Genomic DNA, 27,216 nt, shown 5'->3' with positions numbered 1-27,216 from the left:
CGTGAGGGAGAAGGAGGGTGCTGGTCAGGAAGCGGGTGTCCCAGGCGGGAGGTCCTGTTGGTAAATGCAGGGGAAATGGCCCAGCAGGCCACGCGCTCACCTTGAGAGAGAATCCCACCACAACTACCATCAGAACAGGGTCATGCTCAGACAGGGGGTGGGTTGCAGATGAAGTTAGAGTAGCTGCTGGTGTCTTGAACTTATGTCAAAGGGTTCTAGAAAAACATTCCCTCCGAGTAATGGGAAACAAGGCAAGGGAAAATCGTGAAAAAAAGGTGCAAGACCAGAAAATAAGTTTAGACGTTAAGGTCTGCATATACCTTCGGTGGCTCCGGTCTTTGGCTAACAGAGTCCACGTTTCAGGTGGCGGCAGGCAGAGGCATGAGAGATTGTGCTAAAGGCCTACATAACAGGCTCTTGATTAACCAATGTCACCCCAACAAATGTAACTTAGGAAGAGGCTCTTCCCTCCCTATTGGTATGCGTTTAAACAGGCCGAGTTACTGGAAATATTTCCTTCTTTCTTTCTTGGTCTCCACCCCATCCAACTTATGCAATCCTATCTAATAAAGACAGAATATGCAAATTGACCATCACTCCACGACAAAGATGGCGGCGCCCACAGCCAATAAGGAGGGAATATGCAAATTGACGTGACAAAGATGGTGGCGACGCAGACGTTCCACCCCACCCTGGCCACTCTGGGACTCTGGGCCTCTGGGCAGCGCGTGCGCACAGGTACAGAGTGGCCGGGGCGAGGCGGGACGCCTGCTATGAGGGGGAGGTGCGGGGGGTGGAGGGAGCTACAGGAGGGTGGCAGGGCCGGAGCAAAGGAGGAAGGTGACTCCGGCCTGAGCGAAGGCTGAAGGCAGAAGGCGGTCAGAGCGAAGGCCTGGGTCCCGGGTGCTGGAGGGAAGCCGGTGCTGGCAGCCAGGGGAAGGAAGGCCTATTCTTGCACGAATCTTCGTGCATCGGGCCTCTAGTTTTTTCATAAAATTTATTTGTAGCAAATACTTATTTCATTGCTTTTATCTATGCTTGTTTTCTTTGGTCTGGGGTTATCTCGCAAACACTAAGTTGCCTGATACACAACTAATTCCTTTCTCTATTACCCACCAAAAATGCCCTGAAGCTGGGCTGAGTGCGCTCAGCCAGACGGAACCTAATGAGGGCGGTGAAACATCTTCTCGCTGGTTACCCTGTATTTTCCTAATTTAATTCAAGCCGTTTCTTGTCTTATCAGCTGTGGTTGCACAATATGTTAACAATCCACTTGGCTGACCTCCTCCTCTGAAAGAAATTTGGGGAAATTTCTTTGTCAGCAGCTCCTCTTGGCTGTCAGTTCTCAAATCAATGTCTGAGTCAAGGGCTGAGCAGCGGCCACTGGGGAGGGGCAAGCCCCGTCCTGGTTCGGAGTTGGAGTGGCGGAGCCTGAGCCAGGTGGGCAGGGAGTGGAGAGTTCAGAGCAGAGGAGGTGGAGGTCGTGTTGGAATTAGGCCGTGGCAGGAGGAATGGAGACATGGCAACATGGCGACTCGTTAGGGGCCAGGTGAGAGACTCCACTGGAGACGGTCTAGCCCAGTGGTCGGCAAACTCATTAGTCCACAGAGCCAAATATCAACAGGACAACGATTGAAATTTCTTTGGAGAGCCAAATTTTTTAAACTTAAACTATCTAGGTAGGTACCTTGTTATTAACTTAATTAGGATACTCCTAAGCTGGCCTTTGCTAAAAACTCAAGGGGCCAAAGAGCTGCATGTGGCTTGCGAGCCGCAGTTTGCCGACCTCTGGTCTAGGTTGTAGCGGTTTCCGAGCCCGGACAAGGGGAACAGCTTTGCAGCCTTCCACCCAGGGCGCTGCCGTCTGCCCTGGTCTGAGCAAAGGCAGGGCCTGGAAACGTCCCCGGAGGACGGCCCCGCAGATCTCGCACTGGCTCAGGAATGACCTTTTAGTGCAAATACAAGGCCAGGAAGTTAAGACCTGCCAGCTCTCTCGCCCTCAGTGGGAACAAATCCCTGAAGACCCCGGCGTGCTTGCTTGCTAACGTAGCTGGTGGAGATCCGTGGACTCAGCGGGGTGGAGGGAGACAGGCTGAGAAGTTGCCTTTCTCAGGTCAGATGGGCGGACGGACTTGGCTGAGGGGAGGCGAGTGTGGCGGGCAGGGAAGTGAGGGAGTGGGCGGAGGGTGCAGAGAGCTGGGGAGGGCAGCAGGAGCTGTTTTCTATCATCGGAAACCCTGCTCCCCGTTAGAGGAGCTGGTCCCCTTGCTATGGGTAGAGCCCACAGTCCCCTGTTCATTTGAAAAGTGACTTGGGCCATGAGCGATCAAAGCTGGGCCGTCAGAAGCTGAAATGGCTCCTCAGTGAGTGTCCAGTGGCCGCAGCGGCCTGCCCGGCTTGTGAAGTGTCTCACACTCTCTCCCTGGAACCCGACCTGACATGGGACGAAGGTCACTGCCCATCAGCCCTCGTCCTCCTGGCAACAGGACTCTGGGCGAAAATGTAAACAACGGGAACACTGCCCTGAACGATCCCTCCATACTCCTCACACGTCCTCCCCTGGCTGCTGGGGAACCGGAGGCACCTTCTGGCCTGGTCCCTTCTTGTGTCTTGTACCCGGAGCACCTCTCCGGACGCCACCAGATGTCAGCGGTCAGTACTCACCTGGACCCGGGCTGGCCAGACCTCCTGTTAGCAACCTGGTGACTGGCTATTCCCTGAAGTCTGGTGCTGGCCCTGGGCACCCTGGTCAGGACACACGGGCCCAAGTGAGGCAGACTCCCGATCCTGTCCTGGCCAATAGCTCGTCCATCCACCCACCCATCCATCCACCCACCCACCCCCCATCTACCCACTCACCCCCCATCTACCCACCCATCTATCCAGCCAGTCATCCACCCATCCACCCACCCACCCATCCACCCACCCACCCATCCATCCACCCACCCACACCCCCCCCATCCACCCACCCACCCCCCATCTACCCACCCACCCACCCACCCACCCCCCATCTACCCACCCATCCAACCCCCCATCCATCTACCCATCCACCCACCCACCCATCCACCCAGCCACCCACCCATCCTGAAAATGTTCACTGGACACCAGCTCTGTGCCAAGCCCTGGGCTAGAAAGGTACACAATGGCCTCTGCCTTGGAAGGTAGTTTTCGGGGCAGGTGCTGCCATGGCCGGGACCCACAATTTTATCTGTGTGCGCAGCCTGAGGATTCTAGGGAGGCAGTGGGTCCCTTTCCTGAGGCTGCAGCACCCATGTGTGTGTTTGTGTGTGTGTGTGTGTGGGGGGGCGCTCGGTGATGGAGGCAAGAAAGTTAGTAGAAAGGGAGACTGCGTGTCCCAACACTGCTGTCAGCCCCAGGTCCTTGGTCTCCAGGTGCCAGGCAGTGGGGAACGGAAGGCGTGTCCTCCACTGGAGGCTGGGGAGGGCAATGCAGTGTTTTTTTTGTGTTGTTTTTAAATCAGTGATGAAAAACAGAAGAACAGAGGCTTTGGAATGCCACCCTGGCTTGCACAATTCTGGAAAACAACACATTTCTGGGCCAGTGTTCCGGCATGTTCCCTAACGACCCAACCTCGCCGTGAGGCGTGTTGGAGGTACAGCCTGGAGCCTCGAGCAACAACAAGAGGAGTGAATACGTGCAATGACTAGTGCGTGTCTCCTGAAACTACTCCACTGGCCAGATGCATACCCTAACCGTGCAGCACGGCTTCTGCGGGACGTTAACTGAATGTCACCTCTTCCAATGCAAAGACAGGGCATCTGCAGGCGTGTCAATTGGAGGGGCTCTGCTCAGGCTCCCCCCCCCCCCCGACTCTGCAGGAAGCAGCCTCCTCGGTTCTGCCCTCTGGGCCTGGCGCGCCCCTCCAGATGGAAGAGGCTGCGCTCAGCACTTCTGTTCCAGCTCAGGGAGGCAGGCAGTAGCATGAGCATCATGAGTGGGCTATAGCCCAGCCGGCGTGGCTCACTGGTTGAGCATCATCCCGTGCACGAAGAGGTTGCTGGTTCGATTCCCTATCAGGACACATGCCCGGGATGTGGGCTCCATCCCCAGTAGCGAGCATGCAGGAGGCAGCCGATCGATGTTGATGTTTCTCTCCCTCTCCCTCTCCCTTCCTCTCTCTCTCTCTAAAAACAAACAAACAAACAAAAAACACAATAAAAACAAATAAAAATATGAAGAAGTGCATTATAAAGCAGATTAGAGAGGCTCAGTACATGGGGAAAGCGTCCTGAGTCTGCGATTGGAAGGTGGCAGGTCTGAGGGGTAAGAGGCCGGCCATGTGCACCTGGCGAGCCAGGAGGCTGGGGAAGGCGAGGCTGGGGGGTGAGGGGAGGATTTTGAACGTTATGTCCTCATTCCCCTCCCCCCAGTAGAAAGCCATTCCATTCTCCCAAACAACAGAGAGGAAATGAGCCAGAGGAAGAGAAGGTAGATGGGTGAGGCAAGAACCAGCGGTCTGGAAGGACCACGTGGGGCTGGAGAGGGGCGGGAGCAGAGAAGGGGAAGCAGTGGGTGCTGCTAGGAACCACTGAGGTCCGGGATGGCTCCTGACTTCCGACCTGCACAGCCAGGCAGCCGGGGGACCCTCCCCGATAAGAAGCCTGCACCAGGAGGAGCACGCAGTCGGGGGCAAGTTCACTGAGTCTGAGGAGCCTATGCCATGCCAACAGGCTGTCACATGGCAGGCAGGTAGCCCTGGCCTGTTTGGCTCAGTGGATAGTGCCACCTGTGGACTGAAGGGTCCTGGGTTCAATTCTGGTCAGGGGCATGTACCTCGGTTGCAGGCTCAATCCCCAGCCCTGCTCGGGGCACGTGCTGGAGGCAACCAATCATGTGTCTCTCTCACATTGATGTATCTGTCCCTCCCCATCCCTTTCACTTTCTCTAAAAAAAAAAAAAAAATCAATGGAAAAATATCCTCAGGTGAGGATTAACAAAACAAAACACAACACACACAACACACACACACACACGCAGAAGAAAAAGAAATGGCAGGTGGGGAGCTAGATTTATGGATTTGGAGATGAGACATGCGGAATTATGGCAACATACAGTCATTCAACAAGATGTGAATTTGCGTAGCTAGAGTACGATTTTATCCCCTTCCTACCTGCTGGCCAGGACACCACGCAGGCGTGTTGGAGCAGATGCAGAGCTGGGCTTGATCTTGCTTCCACGGGTCAAGTTCTCCCGAGTTTACCTCACTTTTCGGAGCGTTAGCTCCCCCTTCTGCAAGCTGGGGGCATTACTTCTGGAAGGATGTTTGCTGGTTTGACAAAGATAACGTCTGAAAACCCCACTGGATGGTTTTTCGGAGACAGGAATCCTGTCCCTGTCCCCCGTCCCCCTCCCTCCTTATTTCCCTCCCTATTTCCCTCCCAGAGTCCCCATTCTCACTGACATTACTTTTTATGACGTTTGTCCTCACTGCCTCGCTCCTGATGTTGTAACGCCATCCTTGACCTGCTGAGGACATGCCTCTGAGAGTCTGGTCTAGAATTTTCTAACATGGCGGATAAGAAGGCTGTAGACTTAGGAATACATCATAATCGTGCAACCTTTTAGCCCAAACCCTGCAGGCTCTGGAGTAGGAGTCTGTCATAGTGGCGCTCAGCGGTCACTCGATTCCAGTCGCGCTGCCTAGGCCGTGGAGGAGGGGAAGCTGAGGACTTGGATGGGGTTTCCCTGGAGCTGGGAACTGGCCACACAACTTCAGTGGAAAGACAAGGTGAGCGAAGTGAAATGCTGGTGGAACTGCGGTAAAGCAGTCCATCAGTTTGCTCAGGAGTTGCCCACGTGGCATGGAAGGGAAGGTTGTCAGGATAGAAGAACATTTTGAGAAAAAATTATAACAAAAGGTAAGTATCTCTACCAAGTAATCAAAACACGCTATAAAATATCATGTTTAAAGCAAAGAGATAGAGATGAAAACTAGAAAACTATACAAGTGGAAAATCTATGAGCCCAGAAACTGACCTAGATGAGTGTGGGGTTATGAAACATGGCTGGACGACGAGTGAGAACAGAAGAAAATGTAGTGATATTGGGTTAAAATTAGACTGTTTCAGAAAATATGTAACCATGCTCAAATAACCTCCAAATGCATCAAAAAAACTAGATATTTGGAAAGTCACGGATGCACCAGCAAGAAGGCAGGGTTTGTCAGAACTTTAGAGTGATGAGGATATTCTAAGAATGGAAGCAGTATAAGACAGAAGGGAAAAATAACATTTACATTACATAAAAATGTAAAATTTTTATAAGCAGAAGAATGCTTAAAATAATAACGCCGCAGAAGACTGGGCAACCTGTGCCAGCAGAGTGTGTGCATGAGATGAAGCCGTGGTATAAACGGCACAGCCCTGGCTGAGAGTTAAGCAGCTAAGAAAATATTTATAGAATCTGGACCAGTATGCTAACATCTAGAATCTATGGTGGATAGGAGACAAGGCTGGGTCCATGGAAGGATTAAATTGCTAGATTATCTGTAACTATGAAACGAACAAAAACAACCCACATATCTCAGATGAAGGGCACAGCAGCTCAGTGACACATTTAGCTGTAAAACAGTAATTTACACATTTAGCTGTAAAACAGTGTAATAACATGAGAAACATTTGAGATGCTATTGGAAGGCTCTGTGCACAACTGTGTATCTGGTTATGGACAAACCCTATAATAGTCACTAAAGAGTTAATACGGTTCTTTTAGTGAGTTAGGTTTATGGGTGGTTTTTATTTTATTTTATACTAATGGCCTGGTGCATGAAATTCGTGGGGGGGGGGGGGGTGTGCGGTGTCCCTCAGCCCAGCCTGCACCCTCTCCAATCTGGGACCCCTCGGGGGATGTCTGACTGCCGGTTTTAAACCGGCAGTCACAGGGATCGGGCCTAAACCGGCAGTCGGACATCACTCTCGCAATCCGGGACTGCTGGCTCCTAACCACTCACCTGCCTGCCTGCCTGATTGCCCCTAACCACTCTGCCTGCTGGCCTGCTCGCCCCCAACTGCCCCCCTGCCAGCCTGCTCACCCCCAACTGCCCCCCCTGCTGGCCTGATCGCCCCCAACTGACTGACCCCCACTGACAGCCTGCTCGCTCCCAACTGGCCCCCCCCGCCGGCCTGCTCACCCCCACGTCCCCCCTAACCCCCCGCCAGCCTGATCACCCCCACCGGCCCCCTCACCAGCCTGATCACCCACAAAGGCCGTCCCATCCTGGCCTGATCACCCACAACTGCCCTCCCCTCTTGGCCTCTAACTGCCTCTACCTTGGCCCCGCCACCATGGCTTTGTCCGGAAGAACGTCCGGAAGGTCTCCCGGTCTAATTAGCATATTACCCTTTTATTATATATGATTGATTTCAGAGAGGAAGGGGGTGAGAGAGAGAGAAACATCAACGATGAAAGAGATTCTTTGATCGGCTGCCTCCTGCACGGCCCACACTGGAGATAGAGCCCACAACCTGGGCACGTGCCCTGACCGGGAATTGAACCATGACCTCCTGGTTCATAGGTCAATGCTCAACCACTGAGCCACGCCGCTGGGCCTGGGCCTGGTGATTGTATTTTTACAATTTCATTTAAGAGCTTGAAGTATTGATGGAAGATTCAATCAGAAGACACGCGAGGCAGGAAGTGGGAGGAGGGAGTCCGGGTCTTGCTGAAAGCAGACAGCAAGTCACCCGGCCGAGGGCACAGGCCACAGGAGCTCTGGGCGGGTCCGAGGCCACGAGCGTTTCCTCAGCTCCTTAATCCCCTCGCCAGCACCCGGTGATCCGTGTTACTCACAGGAAGTCGGTTTGCTTAGATGACTGACTTAATCACACCAGGCGCGTCTCCTCCCTCAGGCACTGCCCCTCCCAGCAACCACAGGGCACCAGCATTTCTAGGCAATAGTAAGTCAGGATATTCCACCTCTTAAAGGGATAAAAACGGACATTTTCACAAAGTTTGGCTTTTTAACAAAAGCTCCCGAATCTTCCCAAAGCAAAATGGACCCCCGAACACCCCCTCCATTGGCCCGTCACCTTCTCTGAGCCAAGACAGCGAGGTTTCTGTGTCCATGTTCCCTGCCTCCTCCACCACACGATCTGTGGGTTAAAACAACAACAAATCATCAAAAAGGGAGAAATGAAGAGAAACCAGACCTGAGGAGGAGGAACCTGGGGAGCCCCGGGAGGCTGGGAGAGGCTCGTGGCGGGCCTGCGGAAGGAGAGGGGCTCCCCTGCAGAGGGCAGTGACCATGCGTGGGGCCTGCAGGGCTGGGGGCGGCCTGGGTGGGTCAGCGAGTGAACGCACAGGCCTAGGACACGGCTGGACACGCCTGTAGGCTTCACACACACTGCGTGACGCCGTAGACTTCACACACACTGTACGCGTGGGCTGCACTAAATGCACAGACATTATTTTCTTTCCTCAATAATAAGTTAACCTTACTGTAATGTTTTTACTTTGTAAACTTTAAAACATTTTTCTAACTTTTCAACTCTTTTGTAGTCACACAGTTTAAATACAAACACATTGTTCAGGGGGACAAAACATGTTTCTTTACATCCTTATTCCCCATTTAAATTGTGTTTAATTTTAATTTTTTTAAAGAGTAGTTTATTGATTTTTAGGGAGGGGAAGGGAGAGGGAGAGAGAAATTGATGCGAGAGCACGACATGGATCGGGAGGATGTCCAACCGGCCGAGCCACACCAGCCAGGGCTGTTTTTCACTTTCTAAACTTTTTAGTGGAAACAGACAAAAGCACACACATTAGCCTGGGCCTACACAGGGTCGGGCTCCCCCTCCACCCCTCGTCCCGCCGGGAGGGCTCGGGGCCAGGCGTGGGGCGGGCCTCTCGGGGGACAAGGCTCTCCTGGAGCACGGCCGCGGGCTCGAGCTCTCCCTGAGCCGGCTCTCGACCCAGGATGCCCGGTGGTCGGCTTGGCTTCTTCCTTCTTTTCCCTCACAGATGTGCCTGCGAGAGGGGGGTCACCATGGACATCCCTCGTGCTGTCAACGTCCAAAGGAGCCGACGAGGGTCTGCACACGCTTCTGCTGGGCCCCTCCCTGCGGACTTCTTGGGAGTTCTCCTTCTCTCCTCTCTCCTGCAGCTTCCTCTTCTTCAGCTGTGCTTTCCTGGTCCAACTCCAACAGCTCCTCACCGGTCAAGTCCTCAGGAAGCACCTCGAGGGCCTCCTAATGCCGTCCTCACCCGCGCCAGGTAAAGGCGGTTTGCCGTCTCAACCACGGCCTGGTGGAGTTTGGCAATCTCCGCAGCTAGGATGTTATGATGGCTACAACGTCACTAGCAACGGGACTGTTTCAGCTCCATTATAATCTACGGGACCCCATCATACATGTGGTCTGCGTTGAGGGCAAGCCTCATGCGATGCGGTGCATCACTGTACAGCTGTGTGAATGCAGGTCGTCCCTACGTCCTCCGCCTACCCGGGCTGCCAGGGGCGGGTCATCACCAACTCTCGCCCAACAATACTGACCAGGGAAGCCCATCGCTTACTTCTCTCAACTGGTTCGACACAGCAAGCAGCCCAGTATCGCAGTGAGCCTCCTTCTGATGGCACGGCCGGCCCGGCCGGTGGGCAGTCATCTGGCCGTGGACTTGGAGTCAGCAGTCTGGGGCGGAGTACTGGCTCTCCCACTTACTGCCCGGGTTCCTTCACACTCGAATCAGCAACCTAAAATAGGACAGCGGTGGTTTCCACGCACAGGGCCCATGTGGAGACGAAACGGGTGCCCAGTGCGTCGTGAGGACGCAATAAAAACTGCTGTCACTGTCGCCTCCCCTTCTTTCCATCTATGCAGCTGCTGGCCGGCCTGACTCCCGAGCTCCAATCCTGCTTCTCAGTTATCCTCGTCTCTAAATTGCGGAAGTAGCTTAGTTGGTGCTTAGACAAGTTCCTCAGGCTTTTTTGGACTCGTGCCTTCTTTGCTAATCGTAAACACATGGTGATGCCCTCCTGGGAACTCGCCTCTGCTGCCCTCTTCCTTGGTTCCGCCCTCCCCGGGCTGATAACCAATGCACTAGAGCACAGTTTCCTACTGACAAAACCATCACTTACCCAAGTCGACAGTGTCCACAAAATTCCCAAGTAGTTAGAGAATCTGTCCACACTGGCTCCGCCTCCTGTGGAGGGGACTGCTAGGGAGTGCCCCAGGAAATGTGCGATGGGGGGGGGGGGGCGGGCAGAGCGGGCCCAGAAGGGGGCGTCACCTGCTCAAGGCTGTGATGGACTGACTCGGTTCCGAGGACGGGACAGAGCTGAGGATCACGAAGGAGGTCAAGTCAGAGAAACCAACGAGGAGAGACGAGGGGGCGCTGGGCCAGAGAGGCTCGCCTGGGACCTCAGCTCCTGGTTATTCCAGGAGCCAAGCACGGGCTGCAGACTGACAGCAGAACGAAGAGGAAGAAGCAGGGGACCATCTACGTGAGCAGCGACAGCCTCCAGCGGCCGCTCCCGGTGGCCCCGCGCCCCAGCATGGCACCCACGTGCCCCGCGACCACTGTTTATGGCCTGGACTAAGGACAGGCACAGTATGTCCCTAGGACCTGACGGAGGTTCTGGAATATAAGGATTGAGTAAATAGTGGATGAAGTAATTCATTACTGATTAATTAACGAATGAGAGACTTTAAACTGTTGGCCGTGACCTAGTCTCCTGGTTTAATATTGGATGGCCCCAACCTCCCAACCATCTCACAGCTGCAGATACCGACGCCCAGACCCCACAGCGAGCCCAGCTGCAGCACTGTTTCATAGCAACGAACTCCCTCAAGGAATCCCCTGGATGAACTCCTGGAGGAGGAGGAGGAGGAGGAGGAGGAGGAGGAGGAGGAGGAGGAGGAGGAGGAGAAGGAGGAGGAAGAAAAAGAGGATGAGGAAGAGGAAGAGGAGGGGGAGGACGAGGAGGAGGAAGAGGAGGAGAGGGAGGACGAGGAGGAGGAAGAAGAGGAGGAGGGAGGAAGAGAAGAAGGAGGAGGAGGAAGAGGAAAAGGAGGAGGAAGGGAGGGAGAGGAGGAGGGGGTGGGGGGAGGAGAAGGAAGGGGAGGAGGAGGAGGGGGAGGGAGAGGGGGAGGAGGAGTGGGAGGAGGAGGAAGGAGAGGAAGGGAGGAGAAGGAGGGGGAGAGGGAGGAAAGGGAGAGGAGGAGGAGGAGAGGGAGGAGTAGGAGGGAGAGGAGGAGGGGGAAGGAGGGAAGAGAAGGAGGCAGAGGGGGAGGAAAGGGAGAGGAGGAAGAGGAGGGGGAGGGAGGGAGGGAGGAGAAGGAGGGGGAGGGGGAGGAAAGGCAGAGGAGGAGGGGGAGAGGGAGGAGTAGGAGGGAGAGGAGGAGGGGGAGGGAGGAGTAGGAGGGAGAGGAGGAGGAGGAAGAGGGAGGGAAGAGAAGGAGGGGGAGGAGGAGGAGGAGGAGGAGGAGGAGCAGGACTTTCTGGGAGCTACACAGATTTCATTCACCTCATGCTCACTGCTTGTCCCTCCCGGTGGTAGGTAGGGCTGTCCCCAGCTCAGGCGGAAGGGGAAGCAGAGGCCAGTGTGGCACACCCGCAGAGGCACGGCCTCTGCAGGAGGCTTTGGACCAGGCTGTGCGAGCTGGCCTCGGCCCGTCTGCCTCTCCTGCGCTGCGTGACTTTGTCCAACTCAGCGGCCTGAGCTTGGCTTTCCTCTTCACGCAATGAAATGCTCGACTAAATGATCTCGAAAAGCCCCCACCACGTTCACAGCTCCCTCTTGTCCGCAGTGGACACAGGCAGTTTCTGTCCATCGCCGCCCTCCGCACCGAGCCCAGCCCCGGGGAGTCTGGGGCTGCAGGGGTGACACCGCAGAAAGGTGGGCGTGTCTCCATTCCCCCAAACTCCTCTGAAATGACCAGGAGCGGCTGGGAAACGCTTCCCGGCCTAGAAGTGAGCGGTGCGTGGACTGAGTTTATCTGAAGACCACAGAACCCCCCCTAGCCGGGTTTTCCCATCTCCCGGGGCGGAACCCTTGCCGGAAGCTGAGGAGTGAAGGGTCCTGTCTGGCCTGGGCTCAGACAGGGCTGCCTGCCTGGGATCTCTCCACCCACATGCTCTGGCCCGTGAGGCGCTGTCAGCACCACTTCCCAGCGGTTCTGTGTGGCTCTTTGTGGCTTTCTATTGTTACTTCCTCATCCCGTTACTTAAAGCCATTGTTGATATTTTACTCTTTGGTATAAAGGTCCAGCGCTGAGTACTAACAGTTACGGAGTTTCTCAGATGGAAGCTTTATGTCCAATGTCATTTCACTGTCAAAAGGCTCGTTTGAGGCAGACATTATCTTCACTCCAGGAAACTGAAGCTAAGATCGTGGAAGTGTCTCGTCCAGGGTCACACCAACTGCAGCTGAAATCTTACCGAGGCCACACTAACCTTGGTCTTCCACACACTCCCCGCTCCTTCTGGAGGCCAGGTTCATATCTTTCAGGAATGGAGCTTTTATTCCTAAACTAGAGGCCTGGTGCATGAAATCATGCACTGGGGGGAGGGGGTCCCTCAGCCCAGCCTGCACCCTCTCGCAGTCCAGGAGCCCTTGGGGGATGTCCGACTGACGGCTTAGGCCCGCTCTCCACGGGGAGAGCACTGACCACGAGGGGGCAGCTCCTGTGTTAAGCATCTGCCCCCTGGTGGTCAGTGCACATCATAGCGACTGGTCGTTCTACTGTTTGGTCAATTTGCATATTAGCCTTTTATTATATAGGATTCTTATTCATTTTTCAAAGCTAATATTTGATAAGAAATATTTGAGCCCAGCTGGCATGGCTCAGTGGTTGAGTGTTGACCTATGAACCAGAAGGTCACAGTTCAATTCCTGGTTGGGGCACATGCCCAAGTTGCAGGCTCGATCCCCAGTAGGGGGAGTGCAGGAGTCAGCTGATCAATTATTCTCTCATCACTGATGTTTCTCTCTCTCCCTTCCTTTCTGAAATCAATAAAAATATTAAAGAAATATTTGAGTCTATCCCAACATACTCCCTATAGTTTCAGGGTAATCAAGTGAGAGCCTTACATAACGAAGAGGTCACGTTTCATACCGAAGGACTGGAGTGGCCTTGAGGTAAGTCCTGAAGAGCCTCGTGATTCCGGAGCACTGCTCCCAGGTGCTGTGAACCAGTGAGTGGCCATTGGGCTTCAGAGAACCCAGACCTGAGGTGACAGTTATTGTGGTTAGAAGGGACGCGCAGAAAGAAAAGATCTTACGGAACCATACACTGTGAGGCTTGCCGACTGGGTCTGGAGAGTGGCGGTGAGTGAGAGGGTGGCCTCCTATGCTTATAGGCTAGAAAGCGGGCGATGCTCATCCTATAGCACAATCAGGAAAACACCGGGGTTTGGTGGTGGGCACAGCAGACACGGGCTGATGTGAGGAGCTGGTAGGACAGGAACAGACATGCCCAGTTTGACATGCGGCTGCAAAGGTGACTCAGTGTTTGGCTCGAAGCCTCTAGTTAAGTGCACGTTGAAGCTGTGTGGTTCGGGGAGGTCAAACAAATGTGTGAAATGTGAGAGGAGTAATAAACTGACTGTGGATTCACTAACGGGTAGGAGGTGATCAGGGGAAGAAATCACTTTACAGCCCAGGGAAAAAACAGGAAGTAGAGTGAAAAGATGATGTTGAAGAGAATTACAGGAAGAAAAAAGTTGCCAAGGGTATACCATTTTAGTGTTTAAGAGCGCCTTAAGCTAACCCCTGGTGGAGAAGACGGCTCTGAAATTACTGCGGTGGGCGACGTGGACCTGTGGAAACACAGTGAACTGATCCGCGTGCTTTCTCCGTCACGTGTCACTCTTTAGTCCCGAAGGGCCCGTAATAATAGATGTTACTTTGGTGGAGAGAAATGATGCCGGTAATGGGTCATGGTTGGAGACTGCCAAAGATTTGTTTTGCCTACTTCATAGTTTCTGTTGACACTCTGAGTGTAAATCCTGGTAGTGTTACCCGTTGGTGAGATCCATCCCCAGGATTCATCTTCAGGGGGTGAGCAGAACGAGGGAAGGCTGTCACATGAGCAGTCCTCAGGAGATGAACCCGGCCCAGTGCTGAGTGAGTACTGTACGTTGTCTTATTAGTCGCCCTCCTCAGGATTCAGCTCGACACATAATTTCCTCTCATTGGACAATTTTTTTTTCCTATTTCGCCAATTTAGAAGCATTCCCAAAGCGGATGAGCATGCAGTAAGCATTACTAACATTGACCTGAATATCGTGGAAATGACCTCATCGTCACTCTCGTTGCCAAACCACTCTGGCGGATTGTGATGCTGGATGGAGATGAGAAGAACAGTCAGAACGGAAAAGAGACCCACGGACCATGTCTCCCCAAATTCCAACCTGCTCCTCTTACAAAAATGACCGGGGAACCCGGGGTCAAATACCAAAGAGCGAACGGCTGCGTTAAGAGCAGCACAGCCCAGCGGGTGGTTAGACGTGTACGAGTGACGCTCAGGTAGCACGGGCGTGGGCTTAAAAGCACGGAAGGACCCCTTGTGGCCGGGGTCACATGAGGGTCTGGTGCCACCTGCAGCGCCTGCGCCGGGGACGGTGCTACAACCAACTCAGACGCTGTCCGCCCCGAGGGCCCAGTCCACCCCCACGACACCACGTCAGGGACACACGGCCTCTCCTGCTAGTACCCGTCCTTCTCGGAAGTTGTTCACGCCATCACCACTCACGCTGTTACCTTTCACTCATCCCGGAGGATCTGATCACCTGCCCCTGGGCACCGTACGACTGTAGTGGTGGGCGGGACAGACAAGGCCCCTGCCTCTGTGCTGCTACATTTCAGTGGAGAGAAAGCCGATGGCCCGAACTGCTCGCGTCCTCCTGATTGTGGGAGCCTAGCGGAGACCTGGGTTAGCTTACCAGAGGGACAGGCAGTTCCCAGGGCCGAGATCCAGAGGAGGTCCTTCCCCACAAGCCCCCCCCAGCCAGGGAACTGCGCCGTCTCACGGATGCCCCCCGACCCTGCTCCCCACCCCAAAGGACACGCCATGAATATACAGCATCCGGGACTGCCCTTTCTTATTGGTGCCTTGGCCATGGGCAGCGGACTCCCCCCCAGCCTGAGCCCCAACAAGTCACACTGTGTGCTCTGCTAGCTCTCTGACCGCTTTTCCCTGTTAAACTGCTTTCACATCTGAAGCGACTCCCGCTGCAACAAACACCACCATCTCCGGTCGTGTGAGTGCCGGAAGGACACAAGCCGGTGCAATGGGAGGGAGGGGACCGAGGGCGGGGCCCCCTCTGGTTAGGACAGCAGGAAGGGTGTCTGGGAGGAGACAGTGACAGACTCCACGCAGGAAGGAGAAAGGCAGGCAGCCAAGCGAAGGAGGAACATGGAGGCACAGAGAGCAGCGAGCGCAGCGGCCTGGACGGCGGGGTGAGTCTGCAATGTCTGTGGACGGACGGGAAGCCAGGACCACAGCGAGAGGAGGCTCCTGGAGACTGCCGAGGAGCAAGCAGGGGGCAGGTCAGACTGGGTTTACTGCAACGACAACACGAAGCGACGAGAAGATCAAGAGAAAGATGAACATGAGTTGATCCTCTCTTGGCCAGAAAAACGAGGCCCGGGCCTGAGCTCCCGGGTCCACGCGGCACCTGCTGGGCTGCCTCAGGGCACAGGGCACAAAACCGGACGTTCACAGACGGCGCCTCTTCCCCCCCGGCCTGGCCCCTGCAGGACCCGCCTCTCCTCCCGTCTTCATGGCGGGGTCTACACGCAGCTGGAGACCAGTTATCCTCCCGGGAGTTTGTGGATAGGGACTGAGGAATTTATTATTTATAAATAAATTCCTCGTATTTATTACTGAGGAATCATGTTTTAAACAAGACATTTTGAATCAAGTTTTTTCTAGAAGCACATTCCTTTCTTTTCGCTTTGGATGGGACGAGTGCTTCTTGGTGCCAACCGTCAGGTTATAGCTCCTTTTGTAGAAGAGCTACTTGGTCTCTACACCCAAAGCGGCGCTCCCAGCCCACCACCCAGCCATGCCCGGCATTTCCCAGCACAGGCCTGTGACCACGCGTGCTCCTGCACTGCCCTCTGGTGGCCGAATGCTTGAACTACAAATCAAAGTACTCCCATGGAACCAACGTTTTCAGACAGCTCAACCGGTAACTAACGCAGTAATTATGAGTCTTCCTAATAACAAAATGTCCACTGACTGTAAACTATTTACCGTTTTGACTTTTATTAACAACAATGAAAAACAACAACAAAAAGGTAGTGAGGACAATACATTGTTTTGAAAGGCTTAAGGGCTATCAGGTGAACCTGGGATGAGTGCGAGTGTGAGAGAGACAGAGAGAGGAGGTGTGTTTCACATACATACACACGTACGTACATACATACATACAGACATATATGTGCTTTCTTGGAGTTATTTCGCCATCTTGTGTCTTAGATTCTTCTGATAAAAAACATGGAAACCTTTGTTGCCTCCACGTCTGGACAATTGTGACTAAAGCTTCTCTGTGTGCAGGTTTGCGTGTGGACGTGTTTCCAACTCGTTGGGGTACATACCGAGGAGCGTGACTGCTGGATGGCGGTGTAAGATGCTCGGCTTTGTCAGAAACTGCCCCGCTGTCTTCCCAAGTGGCGGCAGCGGTCTGAAATGAGTCCCTGCGGCTCCATCTCCCTCAGCACGGAGTGGCCAGCCTGAAGTTTAGCCACCCTGACGGGTGAGCAGTGGCATCTCACTGTTTTACTTTGCAGTTCCCGGTGACAGGTGATACTGAGCACCTTTTCGTACGCTTATTTTCCATCTGCACATCTTCTCTGGTGAGGCATTCTGGGACTCTTTGCCTATTTTTTAATGAGTTTTGAGTTCTTTGCACATTTTGGATACGAGTCCTTCATCAGATATGCGTTTGCAATTATTTTTTCCCCGTCTCTGCCTTGTCTTTTTTTCCCCCTCTTAATAGTGTCTTTGGAGAGAAGTTTTTTTTTATCTTACTGAAGTCATACTTAATGAAGCCAGAAAAAGAACCATCCCTTATTTAGGAAACAGCCTAAAACACTAACAAATGGGAGGGGGGGGGGTGAGGAGGAAGTGCGTTAATTTTTTCACCACAGCAGGGCACTAATTTTACTGTCTAATCAAAACAATAAAAATTAAAACATTTTAAAAGAGAATATATATCTTACAGTACCTTATTTCACTTACCATGTTTTACATATTCATCAATGTTGCATGTAATTTTTTCTCAATTGTGTAGCATTTCATTGTAGAAATATGCCTTTTTGTTCATTTGTTTATCCATTTTCCTGTTGATGGATCCCTGAATCACTTTTAGTTTTTTTGGCTATAACAAATAACCCTGCTATACTCTTTTATAAAAAAGTCTTAAGAATCACTTTTAAATTCCGAGTTGACCTGGGATGTTTGAATAGTTTGAATCATTCTTTATCCCCCGGGTTTCAGCCCAGGCATCATTTCCAGCTTAGAGCCTGCAGTCACCACCTAAGGGAGTCCTGTCCCCCCCCCCCCCCCCCCCCCGCTCCCGCCCCCAATGCCCTTTTTACTTTATTTGCTCCAGACGCAGCCTGCCCACGGTTATAATTACTCCGTTCACTTGTCCGTCCCTCCGGGCATTGCACATCCCCTGGCTGGACCACAGCAGCTGCCAGGGGCGGGCCGTGCCCGGAGTGAGGAGCCATCCCACAAACAAAGCCACAGGTGGACACGCTCGCCAGCGACCAAACGCTCGGGTTCATCATGGTCTCAGCAAACACGGATGACAACCACGGCCCCCCGTCAACCTGAAGCGCCAAGGGCGGCCCGTTCCCCGACACCCCGTGACTGCCCGGAGGAAGCCAGGCTTGCGGGTGGGGAGACGATTTCGAATTAGGCCGGTCCGACACCATCGTCCAGCCTCCGGCTTCACCGTGGCCGACGACAGTGCGTGCAGAGCGACCGTCACAGGAAACAACTCACACTCCACCCTCAGGGGCAGCCCTGGAGCGTCAGCTGGCGGGGCACCGGGGCTCGTGGGGTAGCGGGGGCTTGTGGGGTACCAGAGTCTCGTGGGGTACCAGGGTCTGGCGGGGTACCGGGAGCTGGCGGGGCACCGGGGCTGGCGGGGTAGCAGGGTCTCGTGGGGCACCGGGGGCTTGTGGGGTAGCAGGGTCTCGTGGGGCACCGGGGGTTTGTGGGGTACGGGGGCTTGTGGGGTAGCAGGGTCTGGGGGGGCACCGGGAGCTGGCGGGGCACCGGGGGCTTGTGGGGTACCAGGGTCTCGTGGGGCACCGGGGGTTTGTGGGGTACGGGGGCTGGCGGGGTAGCAGGGTCTGGTGGGGTACCTGGAGCTGGCGGGGCACCGGGAGCTGGCGGGGCACCGGGGCTGGCGGGGAAGAACACGGCAGCCGCCAAACTCGCTGCCTCCAAGAGCCAAGCCCCACAGGAAGCCCAGCCCCTGGGCGGTCCTCTCACCGGAAGCGGGGCCGCGACGCGCGTCGGCGGCGCCTGCGCAGTGAGGTCTACGCGCAAAGGACCAATGAACGCAGAGGTGGGCGGGCTGGAGGCCAGCGCCCCGGTTTCCGGTTCCGGCTGGCGACAGAGGGTCGGCTCCAGTGCTACGTGTCCCAGGCGGCGAGGCGGCGGCGGCGGGTGAGGCGCTGTCCGGGGCGTGGGCGACCCTCTGTGACTCGGGGGGCGGCGGCGGGCGGGGAGAGGGCCCGGGTCCGGCCACGCTGGGTGGCAGCGGAGACGCGGGCCCCGGAGGGAGGGGGGCTCCCAGGCCGGCGGTTCTTCCGGCTGGAACAGGCGTCCTCGGGCCCCTGCGTGTGAGTCCTGGGTCGGGTTTCGGGGCTTCTGTGCCACCGGTGGTCAGGTGACGGCCTGCCGCCGGGCCTCCGTGGGGTTGGCTTTGGGGATGGGAGTCCCCACGGGTGTGAGTCCCCTCCGGGATGTGAGTCCCCTCGGAGGTGAGCCCTCCGGGATGTGAGTCCCCTCGGGTGTGAGTCCCCTCCGGGATGTGAGTCCCCTGGGATGTGAGCCCTCCGGGATGTGAGCTCTCCGGGATGTGAGCTCTCCGGGATGTGAGTCCCCTCGGATGTGAGTCCCCTGGGATGTGAGCCCTCCGGGATGTGAGTCCCCTCGGATGTGAGTCCCCTGGGATGTGAGCCCTCCGGGATGTGAGCCCCCCGGAATGTGAGTCCTCCGGGATGTGAGTCCCTCGGATGTGAGCCCTCCGGGATGTGAGTCCCCTCGGGTGTGAGTCCCCTGGGATGTGAGCCCTCCGGGATGTGAGCTCTCCGGGATGTGAGTCCCTCGGATGTGAGCTCTCCGGGATGTGAGTCCCCTCGGGTGTGAGTCCCCTCTGGGATGTGAGCCCTCCGGGATGTGAGTCCCTCGGATGTGAGTCCCCTCGGAGGTGAGTCCCCTTGGAGATGTGTCCCCTCGGATGTGGTCCCTCTGGGATGTGTGTGCCCTCGGGAGAGCCGTATTCAGGCGGCCCTGCCAGGCGCCTGTGCTGTGGGGGGGATTTGTCAATCTAATGAACAGGTCACAGAGGGTTCCTGCAGCCCCCCACCCCCACCTCCAACCCAGGGAAAGGGTCCTTAACTTGCATGGCGGCAGCTGTAAAGGTTAAGCCCCTGGGTTTGAAATGCTGAGTGAGATACTGAGAAGGCAGGCGTTGGTATGTCTTTGGAGGGACCCAACATTCTCGGCCCAGAACATCCTTACACGTTTGGAGTCTGTCATCCCACCTGCCCACCCCAGCGAGGAAGCAGGTCATGGACGGTTGAGAGCCACCTGGCCTGACTGCCTCTCACTGGGGACTCGGCAGAAGTGTGTTGAGTGTGTATGTGCCTGCCCCCCCTCCCCCCCCCCGCCCCAAGCCTGGAGGGACAGGGCACAGGCTGGCCTCTAGCTCGCCCAGCTGAGGTTAGACGGCGCAGAGCCCCTGTGAGAAACTCGCCCTGTGTCCCTGGAGCTGTGTCCAGACCTAGAGGCTGGCGCAGAGCCTCAGTCGTCCTTGTTCTGGACATTTGCGTGGTCTCCCATCAGGCGTGTGCTTCTCTAGACGTGGTGGGCGGCCACGGCTTGGCGCAGTCGGCTTGCAGGCCATGTTTGCCTCTACTCTGGCTCTTGCAGCACCGTCGCTGGTATTTACTGGGGGAGACACGGGCTCTGGGAGTTTAAAATAAAATATGGAAAGTTTCTGTTGGATTCCCAACACTGCTGGCTCCTTAGTAGGAACAGCGGAGCCTGCGGAGTGCGTGAGGGACGGGATGTGATGGCGCCGCCCTGCGCATCCTTGGTCAGTGATGATCGTCAGGGCAAAGCTGTTGCCGTTGCCCTGATGCTTTGCTGGAATTTACAAAAATAGCGTCAGTTTAGGCTCCGAGTCTCCTTTTTCTTCTCTCTTTCCTTTTGTTTATTTTGTGGGTGGGATTAACCCACGGCAGGCATGCATTTCTGGCCGGTCTCCTTTACACGTTGGTAGAACAAGTCCTGGCTGCAGGACAACGATCCGTGACTGTCTCTTCTCCTGTTTGTCCAAACCAGCATCATGGACCAGGTAATGCAGTTCGTTGAGCCAAGTCGGCAGTTTGTGAAGGATTCCATCCGGCTGGTCAAGAGATGCACCAAACCCGACCGAAAAGGTAAAGCTTTCAAGTGAGAGCTGCATTCTCCAAGCCTTTTCCTTGATGACTGTTGTCCTCTTCAGTAGCCATTGAGTTACTTTCTCTTAATCCACATTTTTACTTATTTTGCTTTATTTTTTAACATTGTCACTTCCTATATTTTGTACACTTTATACATGCTTCTGTTTTATGTATTTCAAATGGTGTAAGAGTATTTATTACAGCCTTATTTTCATATTATGTTTGTGTTAGTCATATTTAATGACTTCAGAGTTTTTAGTATCTTCCATATTTTCACTCTGGAAAGTCTTTTGGGAGTCTTTTCCCTCCCCCAAACAGAACCCTAACAGGAATCAACAACAGAGTTGCCAACCTAGGAAGTTAATTTCTTATTTATCACTAGAGGCCCAGTGCATGAAATTCGTGCACAGGGTGGGGTCGTCCCTCAGCCTGGCCTGCGCCCTCTTGCAATCCGGGACCCCTCAGGGGATGTCCAACTCCTGGTTTAGGCCCGATCCTTGCAGTCGGACATCCAGCAGTCAGACATCCCTCTCACATTCCGGGACCCCTCGCTCCTAACCACCCATCTGCTCACTCCTTACTGCTTGGCTTGACACTCCTTAGCACTGCCATAGAGGTGGGAGAGGCTCCCGCCACCGCCGCTGCGCTCGCCAGCCGCAAGCCTAGCTTCTGGCTGAGTGGCACTCCTGCTGTGGGAGCACACTGACCACCAGGGGGCAGCTCCTGTGTTGAGCATCTGCCCCCCTGGTGGTCAGTGCATGTCATAGTGACCGGTCATAACGGTCACTTAGACTTTTTTTTTTTATATATATTTTATTGATTTTTTACAGAGAGGAAGAGAGAGGGATAGAGAGTTAGAAACATCAATGAGAGAGAAACATCGATCAGCTGCCTCTTGCACACCCCCTACTGGGGATGTGCCCACAACCAAGGTACATGCCCTTGACCGGAATCGAACCTGGGACCCTTGAGTCCTCAGGCCGACGCTCCATCCACTGAGCCAAACCGGTTTCGGCTATATATATGTGTGTATATATATATATATATATATGTATATATATACATATATATATATATATATATATATACACACATATACACACACACACACACACACACACACACACACACGATGATTCATGTGTTAAAAGATGCACCAGAGTTTGTCTACTTTTATTCATTTCTTGACTGCTGCCTGGGCTAGGAGCTCAGATTACAATAGAGAATTTAATACATTATGTTATATATGTAGTAAACTATACAACGATACATAATAGAGAATAGTCCTTGCTCTTACGGAGCTTAGACTTTTTCAGGGAGGTAGTCCTAAGCAAATAAACGCAGTTACAGTTTCTGATTACTGCTGTCGAGAGTATTATGGAAAATAAGTAGAAGAATGAGCAGGAGGACTAACCACATCTGGACAGCTTCCCCGAGGAAATAACGTGAAATGGATACAGTACCCTAGTCTGAAACCTTTACAGAAAATTGTGCTCAACCCCATCTGATTTTCAAGCCTCGTGTTTGGCTTCTTCATAATATCAAATCCAGTGGACCTGATTTTTTATGAAAAGTCATGTTCTGTGCTTTTATAACCTACTAGAGGCCCAGTGCATGAAATTTGTGCATGGGTAGGGTCCCTAGGCCTGGCCGGCAATCAGGGCTGATCAGGTTTCCTGCCTCCCTGCCGCCTCCTTCCCTTGCCACCCACGTGCCGCCACTGTGCAGTTCTCCGCCTCTTCCTTCCCTCACTCCCTCAGCACCCTGCCACTGCCACTGGTCACCCGCCGTGTTCCGCGCCGCCCGCTGGTGGTCAGCACAGATCATAGTGAGTGATCGAATTCCCAGTCTCCCGGTCTAACTCCCGAGGGGACACTTTGCATATTAGCCTTTTATATATGTAGATTTTTAGCAGTGTTAGAAGTTTCTAAAGACAAATACTCTGTATTTCTTCTATCCACATTTTATTTCCCTTTGGCATCCTGGTCATTTGCTGAGAAGATAAAATATTTCACTGCTTGTGGATGGATTCACTAGTGGCATATCGTTTCTTTCTTAAAATCGGTCAGTTTTTTACTACTAACAAATAGTGTCATACATTATTTTATTTAAAATTATGTATTTATTATCAGGAGAAATGTTCACCAGTAAGTTTATGTTACTGCTAGTTTTCCCCCCTATACTTGCAGTGTACTGTGAAAATGATGAATTTTGTGTTTTAAATCCAGAATTCCAGAAGATTGCCATGGCGACAGCAATAGGATTTGCTATAATGGGTTTCATTGGCTTCTTTGTGAAATTGATCCACATCCCTATTAATAACATCATTGTGTAAGTAAACTTTTTGAAATAGACAATATCTAGAATAGAATGAGAATTGAAACCATTTGAGTTGACAGTTAGCTGTTTCATTAATGCGCAGATATGTCTGACTTTTTCGCTGCGGGGATCTGCTGGTGGTTATTAAGCACCTGCTGGTGTGAGGGGACTTTGTTTTCAGATGAGTAAGCCAGGGGTTTGGCTGCCTGGGAAGCTGCCGCGGTTGAGAACCATTGCTAGTGTGAGCTCTTTATTACCCGCTAGCGTCTTATCTATCAGACTGGACACTTCCCGCCTCCACCCGGATAGGTAGTTCATGGTTTTTGTCTTGTTCAGAAAGACATTTCCCAAGTGAGGATCCTGAGTTTTAAGATAGTCTGTCCTGGCAGCCACTTTACCTCCAAGGCGTTTTCAGTCCAAGACGTGACAGTTGAGTTTCTTCTCGTGTGTGCTGTCTCGGGTCATGTAGGTGTGTGTGGTCCTCAGTGAACCGGTTTGCTTCCATCACAGCACCGCACAGCACACTGCCTTTCAGGTCGTTGTGTTCAAAGCTGGCATCACGCAGCGCTGACCCTTCTCTCTCTCTTGCAGTGGAGGCTGAGGCCTGCGGACGAGGGTTCGTCTGGGGATTGGTGGACTGCAGATGGGAGAAGCTCATGGAGTAAAAAAACTGCCGGCATGTTTTGTGTGCTTTCTTTTTTTCCAAGATGTTTTCTGTTTCTAAATTAAAATAGTTTCAATGTAAACCAACTTCTCTGCTTTCTATCGCAGATATTTACCGATGGTTGAAATGTGTTAAGAACCTGAGGTCTGCTTTCAGTGGGAAGGGGTGTAAGACCCCCGGCAGTCCTTCCTCCCCCGGGAAGTGAAGTTTTAAAGTAAAACAGCCCGACTCGGACATTAAAAATAGATTTTCCTTTAGTTCTGTTTCCCGGCTACTTTAGAATACATTTTCTGGTTTCCCACTTCTTTCTTTCCAAAAGGCTCTTTTGAGCGGTAGTAGATAGCGTTTAGACAGTGCTGGTGAGGAAGATCCGTAGACCAGGTCTATCACACTACTGTCCCCGTGCAGGCCCCCTGTTCACGCCCCTTCCTCACGCCGTGCACCGCCGGGTCAGTGAAAGGGGTTTCCCAACACCATCATACACGGGTGTTTGCGTGTGAGGCCGCAGGTCGTGTACCATGCCTCCCGGGCAGCTGTGCTCTGCAGGAGGGGAGGCACTCTTGGGTTCAGTTAGCCCAGTGCTCGGCAAACTCATTAGTCAGCAAAGCCAAATATCAACAGGACAACGATTGAAATTTCTTTTGAGAGCCAAATATTTTAAACTTAAACTTTATAGGTAGGTACATTGTTATTAACTTAATTAGGGTCCTCCTAAGCTGGCCTTTGCTAAAAACTCAAGGGGCCAAAGAGCCGCATGTGGCTTGCGAGCCGCAGTTTGCCGACCACTGAGTTAGCCTTTGTGACCTATGTAACCCAGGACCGGGAGCGCCCAATTATAGACTCAGGATTTAGAGGAACGGGCTCCAAGTTCCTTAGACAAAGCAATAGGTTTTTATAGAACTGGCTGTTATTTAGAAGATGCCATTTCCAGAAAAACCCTAATGCTAGTATCATATCAGAAATATAAAACGAGCCACGATAGTCTTCTCAGGTGAAGGGAAGTTGGTTTTCTTCACGGCTGTTCTACGCACAAGGCCTGAGCCCTCAGGCCGCGGCAGGGTTAGGTTCTGTTGTGGCCCGCACCGCTGGGAGGGCTTGTGTTCCCGCCGGTTCTGGGATTCGTGATTCCTTCAGCACTTTCATCCACTCACGCTGCTCCAACGTTTTGTCCTGGAGTTCCATGCGCATCGCCACGCCAGGTGTCCCAGAGTTCTCCCACCGTGCCCCCCGCAGTAAGCTTCTAGTAAAAGCTGAAAGTACGACCTTTCCCTTTGCATAGTGGGATTGCAGAGGAACCCGGCAGCACACAACTACACACACATCATGTGTGCACACAATTATTTTGGGTCCACATCCTATAAATAGTAAAGTTATGCAGGTTTCTAGAAACACTTCAGAACCCCACGAATCCCAGAGCCCACTCAAACTTGAACGTGCAGTTCACTCTGAGGAGGGGTGCACGTTTATCAGATCAGGCCGGTGGCTGAAACGGATTGAAACGCATTCACTGTTTCTGCCGGTTTCCTCAACGCGTTTTTGCTGAATTCAGGAAGTGGGACACAATGGAGAGATTGGAAGGTAGCTTCCGGCTCTGAGGCCCCTCCCGATGCCTGAGGGGACTGGGTTTGGATTTAATACCCTGGGCGTGAGTCAGTGTCCCGCAGTGCCCATTCCCTTCGCGATGTGAATGTCGGAGTGTGAGGCGGAGACAGCAGCCATCACGGAGGGAGTGCGGGTTATAAAGCACCTATCATTGCACAGGTCCTACTGTCCGCCTGGCGTTTGAGCAGCATCTCAGCGTGAAAGGAAGTGACGCTCGACGAGGGAGGGTGTTTCCTGCTTCTCCTGAGGATGGATAAACGGATGGACGGGGTGACGGCTTTCCTTCATGGTTCATGTGGTGGGAAAGAACAGCTGAAAAAAGGGGCTTAAGTTAGAAGAAGAGGACTTATTCACGGGTTCTTATTTCTGATGCAAAGAAACAAAAAATTCCTAAGCATCTCTTAGGCCAAGAGGAAATTAAACAACAATCATAGTTTACTGAGGAAGTGAAATTAATGAAAAGACTATATAAAAACTTAACGGGAGTTGGTCAAATTCTGAAACCTAAAGTGGTTTTTCTTTGGGTTTTTATAAAATACTTTATTATTATTTTTTAAAATGTTTTTAAAATTTTATTTTAGAGAGAAAGGGACGGGAGAGAGAGAAACATCCATCAGCTGCCTCCTGCACGCCCCCTACTGGGGATGGAGCCCGCAACCTGGGCCTGTGCCCTGACCGGGAATGGAACCGTGACCTCCTGGTGCATGGGACGATGCTCAATCAACTGAGCCACACCGGCCAGGAGACTTATTATTTTTAAAGCAATTTTAGGCTCACAGAAAAATTGAGAAGAAGATACAGACATGTCCCACATACCCTCACCCCTCACACATGATCAACATCTCCCCCCAGAGTGCTACATTTGTCACAGTTGATAAACCTACATTCACGTCATTGTCATCCCAAATCCGTAACTTACCTTAGGGCCGCTCTTGGTGTTGGACATTGTGTGGTTCTGACAAATTTATAATGAGATACATGCACCGTTATCACATCAAACGGGATGATCTCACTGCCCCACAGGCCTGGGACCGCAAGCGCATCTCCGTCGTCAGACTGTCCCATAGGCCAGGTCAGCAGGCATTGCAGTGACCCCTGCTGGGAGCGACCTGGTGCCCACGAAGCTCAGGGTCTCCGAGCCTCATGGCCGCTGCTGGCAGAGACTCTAGCAGGCAAATGGGCAGGTCAGATGGCCGGGCGTCTGGGTCAGTCAGTCCCGCCCAGTGGACGCGGTAGCGGTGGCGGTGGCGGTGGTGGTGGTGGTAACGGGATCTTCCACTAAAACGCCGAGCTCTGTCCTAAGCGGGGAACCCCTCTCAGGCGCTGGGTTCCAGACACACCTGCGGCTCACTCACACCCTGCACACGGCCCTCAGGGCTGTCGGGGAGCCCTTCGCCCTCCGCACCAGGTCAGACCCACAAGTCCTGGGTGTGGGCCCCACTCTCGATCCCGGAGGCGATGGGAAGAAGCGGAGCAGAGAACAGCGGGAGAACAGGCTCCAGGCGGACAGAGCAGGCCCAAAGCAGACAGGCAGACAAGAGACGGGCCAGTTCCGCTGTGGTGCCCTGGTGTCTTCAAACAGGTCCGTCCCAGCGGGCGGGCGGGCCCGGCACCCGCTGACCCAGGCACCTGTGAGCAGCCGTCAAAGGCAGCTGCCCACCTCCCTCCTCTCCCGAGAGAGGCTGCCCCTGCTCGGTGCCCGTGGCGGCAGCAAGCACCGGGCTTCGTCTTTCTGTCCCTCTGGGCACAGCGGCAGGCCCGGGACCCGCGTGGCTGCAGCTAGAATTGCCCCTTAGCGCTGAGTGACCCACGACCCCTGCTGCGTGGCGTCTCGGCCCTCTGGCTCAGCGTCGCCCGGGGACTAAGGACACGGGAACAGACACCCTGCTGTTGGGCTTTTGCTGTAAGTGACCAGCCACATGAATGCCCGAGGCCCCGTCTCCTGCGGACGGAATGCATGGGGTGTGGCCGGGGACCTGCC

The 27,216-nt window shown here is 53.6% G+C and overlaps 1 protein-coding gene and 1 long non-coding RNA gene across 6 annotated transcripts; one reads left to right on the top strand and one right to left on the bottom strand.

Moving 5' to 3' along the window:
* Positions 1-7,995: 7,995 nt before the first annotated feature.
* LOC114233685 (uncharacterized) lies at positions 7,996-18,451 on the bottom strand. 2 transcript variants are annotated; one of them, XR_008558128.1, is made up of 3 exons: positions 18,338-18,451; positions 17,202-17,302; positions 7,996-8,111 (listed from the first exon to the last, which is right to left on the bottom strand). It is a non-coding gene; the product is annotated as an uncharacterized LOC114233685 (long non-coding RNA). The 2 variants fall into 2 exon arrangements; XR_003619825.2 differs by lacking the exon at positions 7,996-8,111 and adding an exon at positions 16,949-17,054.
* Positions 18,452-18,540: 89 nt separating this feature from the next.
* On the top strand, positions 18,541-23,715 carry SEC61G (SEC61 translocon subunit gamma). Of its 4 annotated transcripts, none has more exons than XM_028154350.2 (4): positions 18,541-18,644; positions 20,550-20,647; positions 22,879-22,981; positions 23,561-23,715. In XM_028154350.2, exons 2-4 carry the CDS (start codon positions 20,554-20,556, stop codon positions 23,568-23,570), a joined length of 207 nt encoding a protein of 68 aa, XP_028010151.2. In that variant the 5' UTR covers positions 18,541-18,644; positions 20,550-20,553; the 3' UTR covers positions 23,571-23,715. The 4 variants fall into 4 exon arrangements, with proteins under 4 accessions (XP_028010151.2, XP_008145384.2, XP_054582403.1 ...); XM_008147162.3 differs by lacking the exon at positions 18,541-18,644 and adding an exon at positions 18,724-18,820; XM_054726428.1 differs by lacking the exon at positions 18,541-18,644 and adding an exon at positions 19,394-19,410.
* The last annotated feature ends 3,501 nt before the right edge of the window (positions 23,716-27,216 follow it).

This window comes from Eptesicus fuscus, chromosome 14, assembly GCF_027574615.1.
Source record: "Eptesicus fuscus isolate TK198812 chromosome 14, DD_ASM_mEF_20220401, whole genome shotgun sequence".
In the NCBI taxonomy this organism is placed as follows: domain Eukaryota; kingdom Metazoa; phylum Chordata; class Mammalia; order Chiroptera; family Vespertilionidae; genus Eptesicus; species Eptesicus fuscus.
The sequence above is the reverse complement of the archived record's forward strand: the minus strand, read 5'-3'. Positions and strand labels throughout refer to the sequence as shown.